The sequence below is a fragment of the Oncorhynchus mykiss genome, chromosome 12, assembly GCF_057628025.1.
Source record: "Oncorhynchus mykiss isolate SJ-2025 chromosome 12, ASM5762802v1, whole genome shotgun sequence".
Classification (NCBI taxonomy): Eukaryota; Metazoa; Chordata; class Actinopteri; order Salmoniformes; family Salmonidae; genus Oncorhynchus; species Oncorhynchus mykiss.
Window position 1 is genome coordinate 92,928,173 of NC_143033.1, and position 22,300 is coordinate 92,950,472.

Sequence of the window (22,300 nt, forward strand, 5' to 3'; positions counted from 1 at the left end):
TCTATCTTACAATTGAGCCACAATAGACTATCTAATGCCCACGAGGCTAGCATCGATAGCATGTTTCTACTGGAGTGAAATTGAGTAAAGTAACAGTACTCCTACTTGAGAAAAATGTCATTGAAGTAACATATACTGCTACTTGAGTAAAATGTAATTAAAGTAACAGTACTTCTACTTGAGTATGATATTCCAGTACCTTTTCCATCCCTGTTAGTGAGGGAAAAAGAGGGAGAGAGGAAAAGACGGAGGGAGTGAGTGAGTGACCAAGTGTGAATAGGTGAGTGAGTGAGTGAATGTCAGCTGGTCCCATGAACAAGTAACAGATGAGGGATTGAATGGGTGAAAGAATTAGACGTGGCTACCACGTTGTAAGAGCGTGAAGCAAACCTGTGCCCATGCGCAGATATGAAGAGTGCCTTGGTCCTCCTTAATTTTGATGACATCAGTTAGACCGGTTGTAAGAAAAAAGACTGTGTGACTGTGTAAGAATGAAGTCTTGCTACTTGCTCATCGCAATGTTGCTAGTGCAACATCATTTTGCTGACTCCACCTTAAATATATGGAAAATATCATTTGTAACAACGTTCAGGTAACCTTAGCAAAATGATCTAATTATCAAGGTCAATGTACCATACTACTATGGCTGACCCTGTAAAACAACACATTTCACTGCACCTATCTGGTGTATGTGACAGAAAAAATATTTGTATTTTATTTACTTTAAAAAAACGTTTTTGTGAGTCTGCGTTCCAGCGTGCATCTGTGTGTATCCGGCTGTCTCTGTGTTTATGGCTGTCCCTGTGTTTATGGCTGTCTCTGTGTTTATGAATGTCTCTGTGTTTATGGATGTCTCTGTGTTTATGGATGTCTCTGTGTTAATGGCTGCTTCTGTGTTAATGGCTGCTTCTGTGTTAATGGCTGCTTCTGTGTTAATGGCGGCTTCTGTGTTAATGGCGGCTTCTGTGTTAATGGCGGCTTCTGTGTTAATGGCTGCTTCTGTGTTAATGGCTGCTTCTGTGTTAATGGCTGCTTCCGTGTTAATGGCTCCTTCCGTGTTAATGGCTGCTTCTGTGTTAATGGCTGCTTCTGTGTTAATGGTTGTCTCTGTGTTTATGGATGTCTCTGTGTTTATGAATGTCTCTGTGTCTATGGCTGTCTCTGTGTTTATCGCTGTCTGTGCTTGTCTGTATCTGTATATTAAACCGATTATACCCTTAACTGAATCTATAAAGCAGTTCTCCTATCCGAGACTCTTCTTTCCTCCACCCCTCCTCTCCCCAGTGACAATTCCTCCTTTAATTTACCTTCTGTGTTTGCCACGGGGCCAAGTTGTTAAACACGTTAACAGCCTGACCTTTTATCTCTGGCAGACAGATGTCGCGGGGTCGGCAAGGGTCATAATTGAATCTCTAACCGGCTCCACGGCGTACGTTGACTCCCTGTGACCGCGATCAATACTAACGTCCACTCTGGTGACATCAAGTTCAACAACCCCTGTCTGGCCCCCTGAGTCTGCCTAAGATGACATTTAACCCTTTATAGGATCCTACAGACAGACAGACAGACAGGCAGACAGGCAGACAGACAGACAGACAGACAGACAGACAGACAGACAGACAGACAGAGAGAGCCTGGTAGCTACCAGGGGACATTGAATTATGAACGTCTGTAGAGGCCATGACACCCCCAGGAGTATTTTCCATAAGCCATGCTTAGTGTCTCTCTCTCCCCCTCCCTCTCTTCCTCCACGCCTCACCATGTACTTCATCATGATGTAGGCTGAGTCATTGTGCTTTGCTACTGTCGCCGTAAGGCACATCTCTGCCATAATCCATGTGGGTGACGTGAGTCCAGATGGTTATTTCATTGTGTGTACTCATGGGGGGCTGTCATCCCATTTATTATCAGAGTCATAGTTTTATGGTCATGTACAGTGCCTTGCGAAAGTATTCGGCCCCCTTGAACTTTGCGACCTTTTGCCACATTTCAGGCTTCAAACATAAAGATATAAAACTGTATTTTTTTTGTAAAAGAATCAACAACAAGTGGAACACAATCATGAAGTGGAACGACATTTATTGGATATTTCAAACTTTTTTAACAAATCAAAAACTGAAAAATTTGCCGTGCAAAATTATTCAGCCCCTTTACTTTCAGTGCAGCAAACTCTCTCCAGAAGTTCAGTGAGGATCTCTGAATGATCCAATGTTGACCTAAATGACTAATGATGATAAATACAATCCACCTGTGTGTAATCAAGTCTCCGTATAAATGCACCTGCACTGTGATAGTCTCAGAGGTCCGTTAAAAGCGCAGAGAGCATCATGAAGAACAAGGAACACACCAGGCAGGTCCGAGATACTGTTGTGAAGAAGTTTAAAGCCGGATTTGGATACAAAAAGATTTCCCAAGCTTTAAACATCCCAAGGAGCACTGTGCAAGCGATAATATTGAAATGGAAGGAGTATCAGACCACTGCAAATCTACCAAGACCTGGCCGTCCCTCTAAACTTTCAGCTCATACAAGGAGAAGACTGATCAGAGATGCAGCCAAGAGGCCCATGATCACTCTGGATGAACTGCAGAGATCCACAGCTGAGGTGGGAGACTCTGTCCATAGGACAACAATCAATCGTATATTGCACAAATCTGGCCTTTATGGAAGAGTGGCAAGAAGAAAGCCATTTCTTAAAGATATCCATAAAAAGTGTTGTTTAAAGTTTGCCACAAGCCACCTGGGAGACACACCAAACATGTGGAAGAAGGTGCTCTGGTCAGATGAAACCAAAATTGAACTTTTTGGCAACAATGCAAAACGTTATGTTTGGCGTAAAAGCAACACAGCTGAACACACCATCCCCACTGTCAAACATGGTGGTGGCAGCATCATGGTTTGGGCCTGCTTTTCTTCAGCAGGGACAGGGAAGACGGTTAAAATTGATGGAAAGATGGATGGAGCCAAATACAGGACCATTCCGGAAGAAAACCTGATGGAGTCTGCAAAAGACCTGAGACTGGGACGGAGATTTGTCTTCCAACAAGACAATGATCCAAAACATAAAGCAAAATCTACAATGGAATGGTTCAAAAATAAACATATCCAGGTGTTAGAATGGCCAAGTCAAAGTCCAGACCTGAATCCAATCAAGAATCTGTGGAAAGAACTGAAAACTGCTGTTCACAAATGCTCTCCATCCAACCTCACTGAGCTCGAGCTGTTTTGCAAGGGGGAATGGGAAAAAAATTCAGTCTCTCGATGTGCAAAACTGATAGAGACATACCCCAAGCGACTTACAGCTGTAATCGCAGCAAAAGGTGGCGCTACAAAGTATTAACTTAAGGGGGCTGAATAATTTTGCACGCCCAATTTTTCAGTTTTTGATTTGTTAAAAAAGTTTGAAATATCCTATAAATGTCGTTCCACTTCATGATTGTGTCCCACTTGTTGTTGATTCTTCACAAAAAAATACAGTTTTATATATTTATGTTTGAAGCCTGAAATGTGGCAAAAGGTCGCAAAGTTCAAGGGGGCCGAATACTTTCGCAAGGCACTGTATATGATGTCTTCTGATAGACACATATTCATCTAAGCCTCTAAGCAACAGTATCAGATGGGGTTTGCTTAGCCTGGGTGTGAATGGTAGATCAGAGCTAATGAGAGAGAGAGATATGGGTCCTTAGTGAGATCCAGATTTGGCTCGTTGCACAGTAAAATATTTGTCCGGCACTCTGATCGTATTTGTTTGTCTCTTGAGAGAGCGAGAGAAGGATGACAGAGATAAACTGGAAGTGGGGGATAGAGAAGTTTATCGTTATCATTCCAGCATGACTAAAATATTGACTTGTGGAGGTAATTGTGTTTTCCTACCCTACCAGATAGTAGATAGCATACAAGCCCATTGTAGCCTCCAATCTTCCATGCTGAGTCTCATTTTGTAGATTTGAATTGGCCCAGTTGGAATCATCACCTTAAGCTGCTAGAGAACCCTGTGGAATCCACTTAAACATCTATTTCATTCTTTGTTTGCAACAACAACAAGAAATAATATAGAAAAAGAAGGCATGGTGTGGAGTACTGCTGGTGTGTATGTGTGTGTTATGCAAATAGGAATGGAATGCTGGGCTGGCACAGAGAGCACTAACATGTTTGTAAGTGCTGGTGTATGATCAACATAAGATGTGTTGAAATTGTGCCCTCTGTAGGTGAAAAGTACATAACCAGCGAAGCATAAACATTGCACTTGCTCACATAACACATTAGGAACTAAACATTCTAAATCTTCAAAAGCTACAGAACTGTGAGCTCAAACACTGTATAGCTTTGCATTGCATTGCATTGCTTTCTTAGTAAGCAAGTCAGAAAGGGAGAGGAAGGAAGGCAAGGAAACAAGGAGGTAGAGAGAGGTTGGCCACGGCAGTTGTCATGGAAACGGCGAGGCGGAGCATGTGGCGCCTCTTTGAGTGGGACCAGTTTGTTATTGGAGGTCACGTGGCCAGTCGCTAGGGACAGATGCACGTCCTGTACCTCAGATTGAAGCGTCGCGAGCTGCTGCTATCGCTAGTTTGAACAAAATGGCTGCAGAGGCACCACTAACGAAAGCCCGTTGAACGGTAGGAATTATCATCGACGATGTTTTAATGGATATCTTGGAAATACCCTCTCTCCAAATATTGGATTTTGCAAGAATTTGCTCTCTTGGATTCCTCTATTTGCGAACATTTCACAGTCGCGTGCTGTAAAACATATTTTTTTTGCACTTTAAAAATGTCAGCTCATCAAAGACAAGGTAGGTTACTGAAAATGCATATGGTGTTCGTTTTTATATTTAGCTGAAAAAGTACACAAGTTGCACCGTTATACTTTATCTTGCTTGGCATTAGCTAGCTTATTTGCTTAAATATCGCACTCTGCTGCCATTTCTTCCTTTCTCTGACACTTGCTCTATTTCACGTTGTTTCCTGAGATAATCAACATTTGCTTTGGTTGTTTGCAATTACATTCGAGACTAGAGAACACATTTCGAACCTAAAACTTTGCCAAATGGTTAGGACTACAGAGAGCTAACGGTAGCTGTATTGCTTTGCTACTGTAGCTTCTTGCTGCGATCGAATTATTGGTCTGTGATAAGGGTATCAAGGACAGAACATCGATTATTGTCATGCAAATTACACCTCAAATTGAATTCAAATTCACTAAAGCCCACAGTGGGAAATGAGGTAAAACGTATTGTATTTTCTAATCTTTTAACATGATTTATTTAGAGAAATATTTAAAGAGGGGCGGGGATTCGCATCCAAGCAAAGCGCCCTGATATGCGGCTGCAGCTTCCGATTGATAAACAGCATCAATTTATCAAAACAGTGCGTAATGCCTTCATGTTTGAGTATTGCAACATTGTTGGCAATTTTCTAAATTTGACTACCAAGGTCTTGTTTTTATTAAATCACTTCATTGTAATAACCATCTTTAAAATGTATTCATTAAAGGAAACCAAACTGATCTGAAATGCAAACATAATGCACACCGGGAGGAAAATGATCAGTATAGGTAGAAACAAGCAACTTTCATCGTGACATTTGCATTAACCAATGACATTTAATAATGGGCTTCAACAACATCCCACATGCGCATGCCGACTGGCATATGTGTTTGAAATGCTAAGCACATAGATCTATTCTAGAGTAAACAGGTAGGCATTCGGTACTGCTGTGGTGATAAAATAGACAATGTAGTCAAATACAGATACAAAATGAGCTGGTTGGGGTTACAGGCAGGACTACTATCCAATGGGTTAGGGTTATGGGGGTAGTAATGGGGGTGGTTAAACAAATTAGCCAAGGAATTGCGGGCTCTATTTGAGGTTATACACATTTGAGATTAGAGTGGTTTGGAAGTCCATATTGGATCCTTTCCAATTCTCATGGCACTTCTGGTTAATTGTTTTGGCCCTGGTCTTGTCTAGAAGGGATACAGTATTTGTCCAAATTTACTTTTCGTTGCAGGTTAGGAGAATTGGGTTAGGGAAACAACTTTTGGCGTCAAATTTGACAAGCTGCATCCCATCTAGACATAACCTTTGGCCCTTGTGTGGTCGGAATACAGCCAATCAAATCTCTCTAGTCTAACCAAACAGACATGGCTGAAGCTGGGTCCACACTTACAAGCTTGGTTCTCTGCTTAAGCCTGCCATGTTTCTGTTGGTTGCTGATTTTTAAAAGGTAGCTACTAGCAAGTGATTTCCTCCTCTTGCTTTCTCTGACATGAATACACATTTATTGTTGATGGCAACTGCCTCCTGCTCTGGGCATGCAGTCATAATGGCTGGGCTGCCCTGGCATGAGTCTCCCAGAGAGGAAGGGGCTTGCCAGGCTGAAAGATGGGCCATGTTGCCAGAGTTGGAATGCGCTCCAGAGGAAGGTTGCTTTATTGTTCACAAGGCTTTGTTTATTTGAATAGAGACATGAAAGCACATGGTTATTTGTGAAAATGGGTAGACCCATCAGATGTTGCAGCAGTTTAGCTTATGCTAGTCAACACCCGTCCCTAGATGTGTTTATAGGAAGATGTCCCGTACCATTATTTCAGCGAGAGGGACTCCATGGCACAATGAGCTGTTCTTCTACAGTTGGAATCCTTTGAACTGTCAAGATGTCATAATCTCTTTTTAATTGAAACACATTTTCTCTTCCTGTATCCCCTTATCCCTGTGACACCTGTCATTACACTGTCTTCACAGTCAGTTGACATCGACCACCTCATACACACTCTAATGCTCTGATTACTATACAGATCAGGTCTTAGGCCTGCACTCAGTTCCTCTCCTCAGCTCAGCATACACACAGTGGCCTGATGGTTAGGTTTCTGTGGCAGCTCTGGCAGTTTGGCTTACAGGGTAGTTGTTTGCCTTTGAAATGACTAACCTTGCTCTTTGTGAAATGCTCTGATGTCAAACTGTTTCTTAGATATAGGTTTACATGTTTTGACTTTGCATGCCACACTATTGGCTAACCAGGACAGGATCTCTGAGGTAATGGTTTTGATTGGCTCTATTTCTTACAAGTTAGCATTGTTGATAGTCCCAAATGATTCCCTGATCTGCCCCTCAGATTTGCCAGGCAAGGCCTCGAAGAAGAACACACACATATCAGCAACTCAAGAACTGTCAGAAGAATCCATGTTGTTATTAATCAGGTCTGAATAAGTACAAAGCGATCGAAGCACAGATCAGCATAACTAAAGCATATCACTCTCCTAGTCCCAACTCAGCAGTTTGGTCCTCAGGCGTTCTCTAAGCAGCCAGAAAGGCAAATTCATTCTTGATAATTGAGTGCCATACAAGTGGATGTACTAGGCTGAATATGAAGTATAGTGTATGCCTAAGTGAGGAAAAGCCTTGATCCACAGCCTCTTCACATGAATCACTTAATCTGATTCTGAATACCTCCAACACCCAGCAGGTTCTGTCGCTAACTAGTCATTAGCTCAACTCTATTAAACATCTTTTTGTTGATGATCTAAAGAGTGGACCTTTTCATTCTTTGTTGTGGGTTTCATATGTTAGTGTAACTAAGAAGTCAACAGCCAGTCTGTTTGATTTGACAGATAGCCTTGCAATAGGTTGTCGTTTGCGTTCAGCTCACACACTGAATTGCAAATTCGTAAAGTTGTGCAGACTTGCAAGGGAAATATCAGTTTGGGAAGGAACCACACTGGAAGATTTTCTCCCCACTACCCACTATTAGAATCTCTCTGTTCTAGATTAAACATCGATCTCAGTGGGAGATGTCCTAGTGATTTTATAACTGCAAATTCAAAGAGATGTGCAAGCTGGCAATGGAAATATCACAGTCTGAAACCCCCACTTTGAGATATTCTCCAAGATATCCTAGTGAATTCATGAATGGATATGGACGCCCATCCTCCCAACTAGGCTACCAGACCTGAAACGGAATGGACGCCATATCTTTTGATAAGATGTAGACTAGACCTCTGAAGCACAATCCTTCTGTTTCCTTATAAACAACTCATTCCCTTTATAATGTCATCGTTGTCTTTTGCCCTATTACGGCCAGCAGTCATTCAATGGCACCATGTTGGTAAACGTTAGGCCAGGTTTAACGAGCCATGAAGCTGGCGCTGGGGCTTTTCTCTCTGCTAACGCATGTTCACTCCCAGAGGGGCTGAGCTCTTGGGCAGAACACTTGTCATTCTCCAAGTAGACCTAAATGAGGCAAAGGGGAGATTATTGAAAGGCCCTTGAAGTGAACAGTAGGGTTTGTCCCCCTGAGGTCTGACTGAAGGCTTGGCTTTCTGCTTTCGTAGACTTCTGAAGAGAGGCCCACTTGAGGTGACCAATTTGTGAGTCATCCACTGATTCCACTCTCTAACGGCCTCTCAAGCCCAGTGTCAGTACTTAAATAGACTTTATATCCTTTAGCCTTGTATGTAAAAATATTTAGTATAATATATATATATATATATATATATATATATAATTTTTAATTACACTAAGAAATGCAGACTAGGCTACTTGGCCAAAGTGGGCCATTGAACATGTTAATGGCAGTTAGCTCATCAGTTGGACCTTCAGCAAGTCTAGCAAGTTGTTTTTTATTGAATTTACACAAAGTTCTGGAGTTCTTCTTCACCTGCTTCAGTAAAAATTGTTCCTGACTGCCCAGCCCTGCACAAAGACGGCATTTATTACGTTGATCGGTCTTAATTTAGTCTTCTTGCTACGTGAGTTTCCCTTCACATACGGCCCTTTCACCTGCTGGATAATGGCTTTTTATGAAGATGAATGTGGAAACAGAGCAAGTGCCACGTGATTGGAGTCTAATAAGTTATTTTGTTGGGGACGTTCTGTGATCTATTGGAGCAATAAGTTGTTTGACCGGGCTCGTGAAACGGCTGCTCCGGTTACTGACGGAGAGGATGAAAGTCATCGGGAACTTCAACTGCTGGATCCTATCCATAGCTTTTATTTCTGGGGGCCTGCTAAGAGTGCCAGGAAGAGTGTAGCATCTGAAAAATCTCCTGGCCAGAGCATTAGCATGACTTCATAGACAATAGCTTCTAGTTCTTTGAAGCGGGAGATCATCTTCGCTATGTTAGAGGAATATCATCATCTATTGCCCAGTTGTTGTTTTTTCTCTTTCCTTATGCAGTACCACTCAAACGTTTGGACACACCTACTCAATGCTGTTATCAAGGCAAAGAGTGGCTACTTTGAAGAATCTCAAATATAAAATATATTTGAATGTGTTATTTCATAGTTTTTATGTCTTCACTATTATTCTACAATGTAGAAAATAGTAAAAATAAAGAAAAACCCTTTAATGAGTAGGTGTGTGTGTGTGTGTGTGTGTGTGTGTGTGTGTGTATAGATACTTCTCTCTCACACACATACGTGTTTGTTTCATGAGCTAAAATTAAAGATCCCGGAAATGTTCCATACGCACAAAAAGCATATTTCTCCAATTTTGTGGACAAAAACGTTTACATCCCTATTAGTGAGCTTTTCTCCTTTTGCCATGATAATCCATCCACTTGACGTGTGTGGCATATCAAGAAACTGATTAAACAGCATGATCGTTACATAGGTGCACCTTGTGCTGGCTACAATAAGGCCCCTCTAAAAAGTGCAATTTTGACACACAACAATGCCACATATGTCTCAAGTTTAGGGAGCGTGCAATTGGCATACTAACTGCAGGAATGTCCACGAGTTGTTGCCTCAAGTTGTTTTAGAGAATTTGTTAGTAGGTCCAATCGGCCTCACAACCGCAGACCACGTGTAACCGCCCAGGACCTCCACACCTGGCTTCTTCACCTGTGGGATCGTCTGAGAACAGCCACATTTAGTCATTTTAAGTCCCACCCTTCAGCTACCATCAACCCCTGCCATCTATCTCTGAACACCATCCAGTTTCTATTTGCCATATATTTTTCAGATGTGATGTTTCACAAATGTTCTGAACCTTTCTTTTCTCATAGTTTCTACAGATTGTAAATTAAAGAAACATTTTTGTTCAGATTATTATTATGTTATTGGTTAATTGACTATGACATTTCAAATCACCCAGCAGTGCTATTTGCAGAGTTGGCTCCAGGTAAATTCTTCAGCCATTCCTGAACCTGCAACCAAAAACAAGCTACATATTTGACAGTACCAAAACAAGTGCTCTAATGATTCTCTCTCTTCGCAGCAAAGTCTGCAGTGCTGGGATGGTTGTATCACCCATTGATATAACATTTAATTGGTAATTGACATTTAACATTTAATTGGCAAGAATTTTGTATAATTTAAATTGAAAAACCAAAGTTTTGCGTATCATTTCATAAACCATGTGCCATGGAATCGGTACATCGAGAATCTCCTCTCAACTATCTTGCAATCTATATGGCACAGCGGTCACTTTGTTGTTGTCCTGAAATGAAACTGATATACTTTTTATCACCATTTAAAAAACAAAACAAATTTTGGTATTTAATGCAGGGCCGACAGACAAGTTCCTTACCTTCTCCCCTTCCAAGTGCTTTTTCCATTGTTGTGGTAATGCTGCAATTAGTTGGTTTTAATTTTAGATTGAGAAGACATTTGTGTTAGCTGCATGTGTGACAAGTCAACTAGTCCTATAATTTGTAATTTTATAATTTATTTTCAAATTCTATATTTTTTTGATCAATTAGTATATTTGAGTTTAACCATAGTATTTGTTGTAATATTTGTTCTGTCTTTTCTGGTGGATTAAACTGAAATTGCAACCAGCTTTCTATTGCTTGTTTTAAAAATAGACATATTTTGGAGATTTCATTTTCAAATAATAGGAAGAGAGCGGTTGTAATTGGGGGAAAAGGCCATTCTTGAACATGGGGTGAGCCATTCTTACTAAGCTGCTAGAGAACCAGTTTGAATTTATGTGTAGTTGTTGTATGATTAAAGTGTAGTTGTTGTATAATTTAAGTGTAGTTGTTGTATGATTGAAGCCTTTAGTGAGATTTATTATTGAATCGTTTATGCTCTCCAAATTAATATTCATTATAATTTTGTCTGGCTTGCCATTCCAAATAAAATATAATGAACCCATTTGTATAAGAGATTCTCCAAAATGGAAATATTCCAAGCTTTTATGTATAAATTCCAGTCATACTTTATCAAAAGCCTTTTTCAAATTCCGCTGTGAATACCAGCCTGGTTTCCCAGATTTCTTTAATTTAACTGTCTTTGTTTGGCAGATGGATGGAGAATTTTAAGCAGTGTTTTGGGATAGCCGAAGGGCTCCAATGTGGCACATCAGATCTCGTTTTCCAGAGTGTTTTGGGAAGTTGCGGTCTGTCTTCCTAATGTACGATCGTGCCGAGCAGAGGGGCTGCAGTCTGATTCCGCCATTGCGGCTGCTGCGGTTGCTAGCGAGCAAGCAACCCTTCTCCCAGGGGCTCAGCAGCCTCGCTCTTATTTGTCTTGCAGTGCTGGCATTCCTGGCTCTGTGCCAAGTGACTATCGACTGTCGCAAGCCCCCTTCCCCCCACCGAGCGCACACCCACCACCTCTCCCCTTCCTTGTATGTGTTCTCACATACACCCACCACCTCCCCCTTCCTTGTATGTGTTCTCACACCCACCACCTCCCCCCTTCCTTGTATGTGTTCTCACACCCACCACCTCCCCCCTTCCTTGTATGTGTTCTCACACCCACCACCTCTCCCCTTCCTTGTATGTGTTCTCACATACACCCACCACCTCCCCCCTTCCTTGTATGTGTTCTCACATACACCCACCACCTCCCCCCTTCCTTGTATGTGTTCTCACATACACCCACCACCTCCCCCCTTCCTTGTATGTGTTCTCACATACACCCACCACCTCCCCCTTCCTTGTATGTGTTCTCACATATACCCACCACCTCCCCCTTCCTTGTATGTGTTCTCACACCCACCACCTCCCCCTTCCTTGTATGTGTTCTCACATACACCCACCACCTCCCCCTTCCTTGTATGTGTTCTCACACCCACCACCTCCCCCTTCCTTGTATGTGTTCTCACATACACCCACCACCTCCCCCCTTCCTTGTATGTGTTCTCACACCCACCACCTCCCCCTTCCTTGTATGTGTTCTCACACCCACCACCTCCCCCCTTCCTTGTATGTGTTCTCACACCCACCACCTCCCCCCTTCCTTGTATGTGTTCTCACACCCACCACCTCCCCCTTCCTTGTGTGTTCTCACATACACCCACCACCTCCCCCCTTCCTTGTATGTGTTCTCACATACACCCACCACCTCCCCCTTCCTTGTATGTGTTCTCACACCCACCACCTCCCCCCTTCCTTGTATGTGTTCTCACACCCACCACCTCCCCCCTTCCTTGTATGTGTTCTCACACACACCCACCACCTCCCCCTTCCTTGTATGTGTTCTCACACCCACCACCTCCCCCTTCCTTGTATGTGTTCTCACATACACCCACCACCTCCCCCTTCCTTGTATGTGTTCTCACATACACCCACCACCTCCCCCTTCCTTGTATGTGTTCTCACATACCCCCACCACCTCCCCCTTCCTTGTATGTGTTCTCACACCCACCACCTCCCCCCTTCCTTGTATGTGTTCTCACACCCACCACCTCCCCCCTTCCTTGTATGTGTTCTCACACCCACCACCTCCCCCCTTCCTTGTATGTGTTCTCACATACACCCACCACCTCCCCCCTTCCTTGTATGTGTTCTCACATACACCCACCACCTCCCCCCTTCCTTGTATGTGTTCTCACATACACCCACCACCTCCCCCTTCCTTGTATGTGTTCTCAAATACACCCACCACCTCCCCCCTTCCTTGTATGTGTTCTCACATACACCCACCACCTCCCCCCTTCCTTGTATGTGTTCTCACATACACCCACCACCTCCCCCCTTCCTTGTATGTGTTCTCACACCCACCACCTCCCCCTTCCTTGTATGTGTTCTCACACCCACCACCTCCCCCTTCCTTGTATGTGTTCTCACACCCACCACCTCCCCCTTCCTTGTATGTGTTCTCACACCCACCACCTCCCCCCTTCCTTGTATGTGTTCTCACATACACCCACCACCTCCCCCTTCCTTGTATGTGTTCTCACACCCACCACCTCCCCCTTCCTTGTATGTGTTCTCACACACCCACCACCTCCCTCCTTCCTTGTATGTGTTCTCACATACACCCACCACCTCCCCCTTCCTTGTATGTGTTCTCACACCCACCACCTCCCCCTTCCTTGTATGTGTTCTCACATACACCCACCACCTCCCCCTTCCTTGTATGTGTTCTCACACCCACCACCTCCCCCTTCCTTGTATGTGTTCTCACACACCCACCACCTCCCCCTTCCTTGGATGTGTTCTCACATACACCCACCACCTCCCCCCTTCCTTGTATGTGTTCTCACATACACCAGAGTGTGGATATCAAAAGCAACCTGCACCCCCACCTCCCCCCCTTCCCACCTTCCCACCCCATCATACCATTACCCTCTTTATTGTACGGTCCTTCCTCTACCCTCTCTCTGATTGCCTTTTGTCCGCCTTTGTTCCCAGAAGCAGTCTGGTTTAATAGACATCACCTCTCTAATCCTCTTGTTGTGTTTTAGTGGTTCTATCCTCCAGCACCTCAAGAAGCAGCATCAAGCTCAAGGCTGTACGTTTAGCTTATCAATCACTGTCTTCCTGCTCCAAACTGACTGCTGGCTGGCACTGCATCAATGTCCATGTCAGTCATTCAACCCTCTCACAGTCAAAACAACTCATTTTCTTCAACGTTTCTCTCATTTAGGTACCTTATTTTGGCATTTCTTGGGGATCCACCTCCCTAGACCACGCACGCTCTCTCACACGCGCACACACACACACATACACACACACACACACACACACACTAGGGCTGCACAATTAATCAGATTCACATTGAAATTGCAATATGGATATTTTGAAAGGCATCTCAGCCCAGTGTAACGGACGTTTTTATAGTTATTTTCCTCTTGCAGTGGCTTCCCCCCCACACCAAGCAGCACCGTTCCTCCTCCTCGCTGTTAGTTACTATATGTTTTTATAGTTATTTTCCTCTTGCAGTGGCTTCCCCCACACCAAGCAGCACCGTTCCTCCTCCTCCTCGCTGTTAGTTACTATATGTTTTTATAGTTATTTTCCTCTTGCAGTGGCTTCCCCCACACACCAAGCAGCACCGTTCCTCCTCCTCGCTGTTAGTTACTATATGTTTTTATAGTTATTTTCCTCTTGCAGTGGCTTCCCCCCCACACCAAGCAGCACCGTTCCTCCTCCTCCTCGCTGTTAGTTACTATATGTTTTTATAGTTATTTTCCTCTTGCAGTGGCTTCCCCCCCACACCAAGCAGCACCGTTCCTCCTCCTCCTCGCTGTTAGTTACTATATGTTTTTATAGTTATTTTCCTCTTGCAGTGGCTTCCCCCCCACACCAAGCAGCACCGTTCCTCCTCCTTGCTGTTAGTTACTATATGTTTTTATAGTTATTTTCCTCTTGCAGTGGCTTCCCCCCCACACCAAGCAGCACCGTTCCTCCTCCTCCTCGCTGTTAGTTACTATATGTTTTTATAGTTATTTTCCTCTTGCAGTGGCTTCCCCCCCACACCAAGCAGCACCGTTCCTCCTCCTTGCTGTTAGTTACTATATGTTTTTATAGTTATTTTCCTCTTGCAGTGGCTTCCCCCCCACACCAAGCAGCACCGTTCCTCCTCCTCCTCGCTGTTAGTTACTATATGCTTTTATAGTTATTTTCCTCTTGCAGTGGCTTCCCCCCCACACCAAGCAGCACCGTTCCTCCTCCTCCTCGCTGTTAGTTACTATATGCTTTTATAGTTATTTTCCTCTTGCAGTGGCTTCCCCCCCACACCAAGCAGCACCGTTCCTCCTCCTCCTCGCTGTTAGTTACTATATGTTTTTATAGTTATTTTCCTCTTGCAGTGGCTTCCCCCACACCAAGCAGCACCGTTCCTCCTCCTTGCTGTTAGTTACTATATGTTTTTATAGTTATTTTCCTCTTGCAGTGGCTTCCCCCACACCAAGCAGCACCGTTCCTCCTCCTCCTCGCTGTTAGTTACTATATGTTTTTATAGTTATTTTCCTCTTGCAGTGGCTTCCCCCCCACACCAAGCAGCACCGTTCCTCCTCCTCCTCGCTGTTAGTTACTATATGTTTTTATAGTTATTTTCCTCTTGCAGTGGCTTCCCCCACACCAAGCAGCACCGTTCCTCCTCCTCGCTGTTAGTTACTATATGTTTTTATAGTTATTTTCCTCTTGCAGTGGCTTCCCCCACACCAAGCAGCACCGTTCCTCCTCCTTGCTGTTAGTTACTATATGTTTTTATAGTTATTTTCCTCTTGCAGTGGCTTCCCCCACACACCAAGCAGCACCGTTCCTCCTCCTCCTCGCTGTTAGTTACTATATGTTTTTATAGTTATTTTCCTCTTGCAGTGGCTTCCCCCACACACCAAGCAGCACCGTTCCTCCTCCTCCTCGCTGTTAGTTACTATATGTTTTTATAGTTATTTTCCTCTTGCAGTGGCTTCCCCCACACCAAGCAGCACCGTTCCTCCTCCTCGCTGTTAGTTACTATATGTTTTTATAGTTATTTTCCTCTTGCAGTGGCTTCCCCCACACACCAAGCAGCACCGTTCCTCCTTCTCCTCGCTGTTAGTTACTATATGTTTTTATAGTTATTTTCCTCTTGCAGTGGCTTCCCCCACACACCAAGCAGCACCGTTCCTCCTCCTCGCTGTTAGTTACTATATGTTTTTATAGTTATTTTCCTCTTGCAGTGGCTTCTCCCACACACCAAGCAGCACCGTTCCTCCTCCTCGCTGTTAGTTACTATATGTTTTTATAGTTATTTTCCTCTTGCAGTGGCTTCCCCCCACACCAAGCAGCACCGTTCCTCCTCCTCGCTGTTAGTTACTATATGTTTTTATAGTTATTTTCCTCTTGCAGTGGCTTCCCCCACACCAAGCAGCACCGTTCCTCCTCCTCCTCGCTGTTAGTTACTATATGTTTTTATAGTTATTTTCCTCTTGCAGTGGCTTCCCCCCCACACCAAGCAGCACCGTTCCTCCTCCTTGCTGTTAGTTACTATATGTTTTTATAGTTATTTTCCTCTTGCAGTGGCTTCCCCCACACACCAAGCAGCACCGTTCCTCCTCCTCGCTGTTAGTTACTATATGTTTTTATAGTTATTTTCCTCTTGCAGTGGCTTCCCCCACACACCAAGCAGCACCGTTCCTCCTCCTCCTCGCTGTTAGTTACTATATGTTTTTATCGTTATTTTCCTCTTGCAGTGGCTTCCTCCCCACACCAAGCAGCACCGTTCCTCCTCCTCGCTGTTAGTTACTATATGTTTTTATAGTTCCTCTTGCAGTGGCTTCCCCCACACACCAAGCAGCACCGTTCCTCCTCCTCGCTGTTAGTTACTATATGTTTGCATGCTGTTCTGTTGGGTGAAATGCAGTCAACCGATTGTTCCAAACAAGAACGATGCTGCTTTCAACTTCCCTTCTTAAATAAGTCATTCTCTTTCTATGATTCCGGCAGTTCATCCAACTGATTTGATCTTTGTTCCACGTCAAATTGCAATCGTAATATTTGGTTTAAAAAAAATGAAAGTCCTTGTTTCACGGTCCTTTTACCAGAGTTGTCTTGCACAAGGACCAACTGATCCCGAACAGAAATGAATCTGGACAGTTTCCAGTATGTGTAGCCTAAGTCTATGTTTTCCGGCTCAGCCTGTGCCTAGACAGACAGCAGTTTAGATCAGCTGGGCCATCACTCCATTCCTCTGATACTATGTGACACTAGCATGGTGCATCAATGTTGAATGGAGACCGTGGCTATATTTAGCCATCAGCTGTAGCTAGGCTTAATAGCTGGGCTGTGGGCCCCACAAAAATAAATATTTATGGATCTAATGGGTTAGCCGTGATATGGAAGCACATCGGAGTTCTGAGGCAAATTTCCATCCACATAATCTCAGGTCTTCAACCCTAAAAACAGCCAGACAGTAGGAGTTGCCTATTAATAGCTCTGTTCTTTCCTGCTGCTGCTCTTTGGAACCAAACAGGCCAACATGGAGAACGCTGCAGCGGCTTATGGCTAGTCAACAGTTTTCCACTTAACACATGGAGCTACATGGAGCACTCAGCTCTGTTCCAAGCTAGTCTGTGGCCCATGCTGTGAGGTAACTCCCGGTGAAGTGTTAAGAGGACCAAAGCCGAGATTAGCCCCCGAGATTGGCTGATTAGCCCGTCGGCTGGCCAATCAGTGCATGGCTACGTGGATATGTGAGATACAGCGTTTTTTGTGTGCGATTTCTTTGAGACATTCACCAGCCTACACACGTTACTATTATCAGGTCAGTTGTTTTAGCTTAGTTGCTAATTGTCTGCGTGAGCAACTGCGCCTCCTTATGTTGTATTGAAGTCTGTGGTAGACTTGCCTTATTGTGCTTCAGCCTGCTTCTTTGCCTTCTGTTTATATTGTATCCTAATGGAAGAAGGGGAGCAGACTGTGTTGGTTATGGTAGTTGTGTTTTTATAGGCTAGGCATTTTTCTCAAACCTTCTCCCTCAGACATGTTGAATTCCAACAAAAACACATCTGATTTGGGCTCCCGAGTGGGGCGGTGGTCTAAGGCACTGCATCTCAGTGCTAGACGCGTCACTACAGACACTGGTTCGATTCCAGGCTGTATCCCAACCGTCTGTGATTGGGAGTCCTATAGGGCGGCGCACAATTGTCCCAGCGTCATCCGGGTTTGGCCGGGGTTGGCCGTCATTGTAAATAAGAATTTGTTCTTAATTGACTTGCCTAGTTTAAATTAAAAAAAATAACTAATCAAATTTGGTCTTTCTAGAGACTGTGTCAAACCTGATGCCCCGAAGACGGGTGACTAATATGCAGTGCACTGTGCAGCGGCCTAAAAACCTAACTGACTCTGGATCAGTGCTTAAGGGCCAACATCCACCACCTCTCCACCTGGCTGCACACTCATCAGGCCTCGGGAGCTCTTGTTGCCAGGCGATGGCACGGCATTGCAGCACATGCTTGGCTTACATTTTTAGATGCCATTTCTCATCTCTGGTTCAAGGAAACCGGATTCCAATTTATGTATTTTTCCATGCAGTTATTATTCTCCCATCTCTGTCCTTAAATGCTGGAGCTTTTTAAGTGAAAAGAGGAAAGGCCTAGGCTTATTAAGGCTAAATATAGGATCGGTCTGCATCCCAAATGGCACCCTATTCCCTAATATAGTGCTCTGGTCAAAAGTAGTGGACAATGTAGGGAATAGGGTGCCATTTGGGACGCTGGCTACCCAACTCTCCTCTGGAACAGCTTGCTGCTCGTGAAAGGATGTGGAAATGTCAGGTTGATTTTGTGTGTTTTTTTAATGGCTTTGGAGCATGTGTGTGGAGTGGAGGCTTGGCAGGCATTTGTCTCTGAGAGCTGGGTCCCTACCAGGTAAGATGCAGTACTCTGAGGGATCTGGGGAGTGGCAGCTAGTACTGAGTTTGGCTGTGCCTCACTTTACCTGGGTCATTCAATACTGGTCATAGAGATGTCAGGCAGCCGGTCAAAAGCAGTGCACTGTATGGTGAATAACAGGGTGAGATGCAGCCTTACTCAGCCTACTGAGTCTGGGTTGTCTTGGAGATGGCGGTAGGTACTGGCTGGATGTCTGGGGATTGAAGAATGGGGCCTCATATCAAGGGTTTCAGTAACACTAAGAGGACCACAGCTCTGGCCTCCACCAGCACCACAATGCCTCCTAATAAATTCCAGACCACACAAGTCATCCACACAAGTCAACCCGAGCCAATACAACCCAAGCCACACACACACGCAGGTCAATCTGTTAATGGTGTTTCTATTGTCTGTACATTCCCTCAGCAAAGAGCTGCAGTGAGTAGTTATAACTCTGCTTCAGAATGGAATTCATGGGAGGATTCCAGGTGTTCACGTGCAGACAGTCCTCACCTCGCCAGCAACCGCGTTGTAAAACACGTCTGTCTTTTGATCCTCTGTTCCAGCCGAGAGAAGAAGCAGGGAACACGAGACCAGAACCATTTGATGGAAGAAAAGAAAAAGAGAAAGCAAGAAGAAAAGAAAAAGAAGGAAGCTGCTCAGAAAAAGGTGTGACGTCATATGGTTCTTGTTGTTTGGACACACTTCTATCATACTACCTCATACAGCACCAATCCCCGTTTCTATCATACTACCTCATACAGCACCAACCCCCGTTTCTATCATACTACCTCATACAGCACCAATCCCCGTTTCTATCATACTACCTCATACAGCACCAACCCCTGTTTCTATCATACTACCTCATACAGCACCAACCCCTGTTTTTATCATACTACCTCATACAGCACCAACCCCTGTTTCTATCATACTACCTCATACAGCACCAACCCCTGTTTTTATCATACTACCTCATACAGCGCCAACCCCTGTTTCTATCATACTACCTCATACAGCACCAACCCCTGTTTCTATCATACTACCTCATACAGCACCAACCCCCGTTTCTATCATACTACCTCATACAGCACCAACCCCCGTTTCTATCATACTACCTCATACAGCACCAACCCCTGTTTTTATCATACTACCTCATACAGCACCAACCCCCGTTTCTATCATACTACCTCATACAGCACCAACCCCCGTTTCTATCATACTACCTCATACAGCACCAACCCCCGTTTTTATCATGCTACCTCATACAGCACCAATCCCCGTTTCTATCATACTACCTCATACAGCACCAACCCCTGTTTTTATCATACTACCTCATACAGCACCAACCCCTGTTTTTATCATACTACCTCATACAGCACCAACCCCTGTTTCTATCATACTACCTCATACAGCACCAACCCCTGTTTCTATCATACTACCTCATACAGCACCAACCCCTGTTTCTATCATACTACCTCATACAGCGCCAACCCCTGTTTTTATCATACTACCTCATACAGCACCAACCCCTGTTTCTATCATACTACCTCATACAGCACCAACCCCTGTTTCTATCATACTACCTCATACAGCACCAACCCCCGTTTCTATCATACTACCTCATACAGCACCAACCCCCGTTTCTATCATACTACCTCATACAGCACCAACCCCTGTTTTTATCATACTACCTCATACAGCACCAACCCCTGTTTCTATCATACTACCTCATACAGCACCAACCCCTGTTTCTATCATACTACCTCATACAGCACCAACCCCTGTTTTTATCATACTACCTCATACAGCACCAACCCCCGTTTCTATCATACTACCTCATACAGCACCAACCCCCGTTTCTATCATACTACCTCATACAGCACCAACCCCCGTTTTTATCATGCTACCTCATACAGCACCAATCCCCGTTTCTATCATACTACCTCATACAGCACCAATCCCCGTTTCTATCATACTACCTCATACAGCACCAACCCCGTTTTTATCATACTACCTCATACAGCACCAACCCCCGTTTCTATCATACTACCTCATACAGCACCAATCCCCGTTTCTATCATACTACCTCATAAAGCACCAACCCCTGTTTCTATCATACTACCTCATACAGCACCAATCCCCGTTTCTATCATACTACCTCATACAGCACCAACCCCCGTTTCTATCATACTACCTCATACAGCACCAATCCCCGTTTCTATCATACTACCTCATACAGCACCAACCCCTGTTTCTATCATACTACCTCATACAGCACCAACCCCTGTTTTTATCATACTACCTCATACAGCACCAACCCCTGTTTCTATCATACTACCTCATACAGCACCAACCCCTGTTTTTATCATACTACCTCATACAGCGCCAACCCCTGTTTCTATCATACTACCTCATACAGCACCAACCCCTGTTTCTATCATACTACCTCATACAGCACCAACTCCCGTTTCTATCATACTACCTCATACAGCACCAACCCCCGTTTCTATCATACTACCTCATACAGCACCAACCCCTGTTTTTATCATACTACCTCATACAGCACCAACCCCCGTTTCTATCATACTACCTCATACAGCACCAACCCCCGTTTCTATCATACTACCTCATACAGCACCAACCCCCGTTTTTATCATGCTACCTCATACAGCACCAATCCCCGTTTCTATCATACTACCTCATACAGCACCAACCCCTGTTTTTATCATACTACCTCATACAGCACCAACCCCTGTTTTTATCATACTACCTCATACAGCACCAACCCCTGTTTCTATCATACTACCTCATACAGCACCAACCCCTGTTTCTATCATACTACCTCATACAGCACCAACCCCTGTTTCTATCATACTACCTCATACAGCGCCAACCCCTGTTTCTATCATACTACCTCATACAGCACCAACCCCTGTTTCTATCATACTACCTCATACAGCACCAACCCCTGTTTCTATCATACTACCTCATACAGCACCAACCCCTGTTTCTATCATACTACCTCATACAGCACCAACCCCTGTTTCTATCATACTACCTCATACAGCACCAACCCCTGTTTTTATCATACTACCTCATACAGCACCAACCCCCGTTTCTATCATACTACCTCATACAGCACCAACCCCCGTTTCTATCATACTACCTCATACAGCACCAACCCCCGTTTTTATCATGCTACCTCATACAGCACCAATCCCCGTTTCTATCATACTACCTCATACAGCACCAATCCCCGTTTCTATCATACTACCTCATACAGCACCAACCCCTGTTTTTATCATACTACCTCATACAGCACCAACCCCCGTTTTTATCATGCTACCTCATACAGCACCAATCCCCGTTTCTATCATACTACCTCATACAGCACCAACTAGAGGTCGACTGATTAATCGAAATTGCCGATTTTTAATTTGGGCCGATTTCAAGTTTTCATAACAATCGGCAATTGGCGTTTTTTGACACCCATTCTGGCCGATTACATTGCACTCCAGGAGGACACTGCGTGGCAGGCTGACTACCTGTTATGTGAGTGCAGCAAGGAGCCAAGGTAAGTTGCTAGCTAGCATTAAACGTATCTTATAAAAAACAATAAATCTTAACATAATCACTAGTTAACTACACATGGTTGATGATATTACTAGTTTAACTAGCTTGTCCTGCGTTGCATATAATCGATGCGGTGCCTGTTAATATATCATTGAATCACAGCCTACTTCGCCAAACGGGTGTTTTTAACAAGCGCATTCGC

At 44.1% G+C, this 22,300-nt stretch overlaps 1 protein-coding gene across 12 annotated transcripts in view; it reads left to right on the forward strand.

Annotated features, from left to right (window-relative positions):
- Window positions 1-4,483: 4,483 nt before the first annotated feature.
- Window positions 4,484-22,300, forward strand: part of LOC110486907 (trinucleotide repeat-containing gene 6C protein) — a 77,932-nt gene continuing 60,115 nt past the window's right edge. For 11 of the 12 annotated variants that reach the window (XM_090194111.1, XM_090194113.1, XM_090194115.1 and 8 more), the window contains exons 1-2: window positions 4,484-4,790; window positions 19,092-19,194. In XM_090194111.1, the coding sequence (XP_090050237.1) occupies window positions 19,132-19,194 (63 nt within the window). In that variant the 5' untranslated portion in view covers window positions 4,484-4,790; window positions 19,092-19,131. The remainder of the gene's footprint in view (window positions 4,791-19,091; window positions 19,195-22,300) is intronic. The other variant, XM_090194112.1, reaches the window with a different exon arrangement.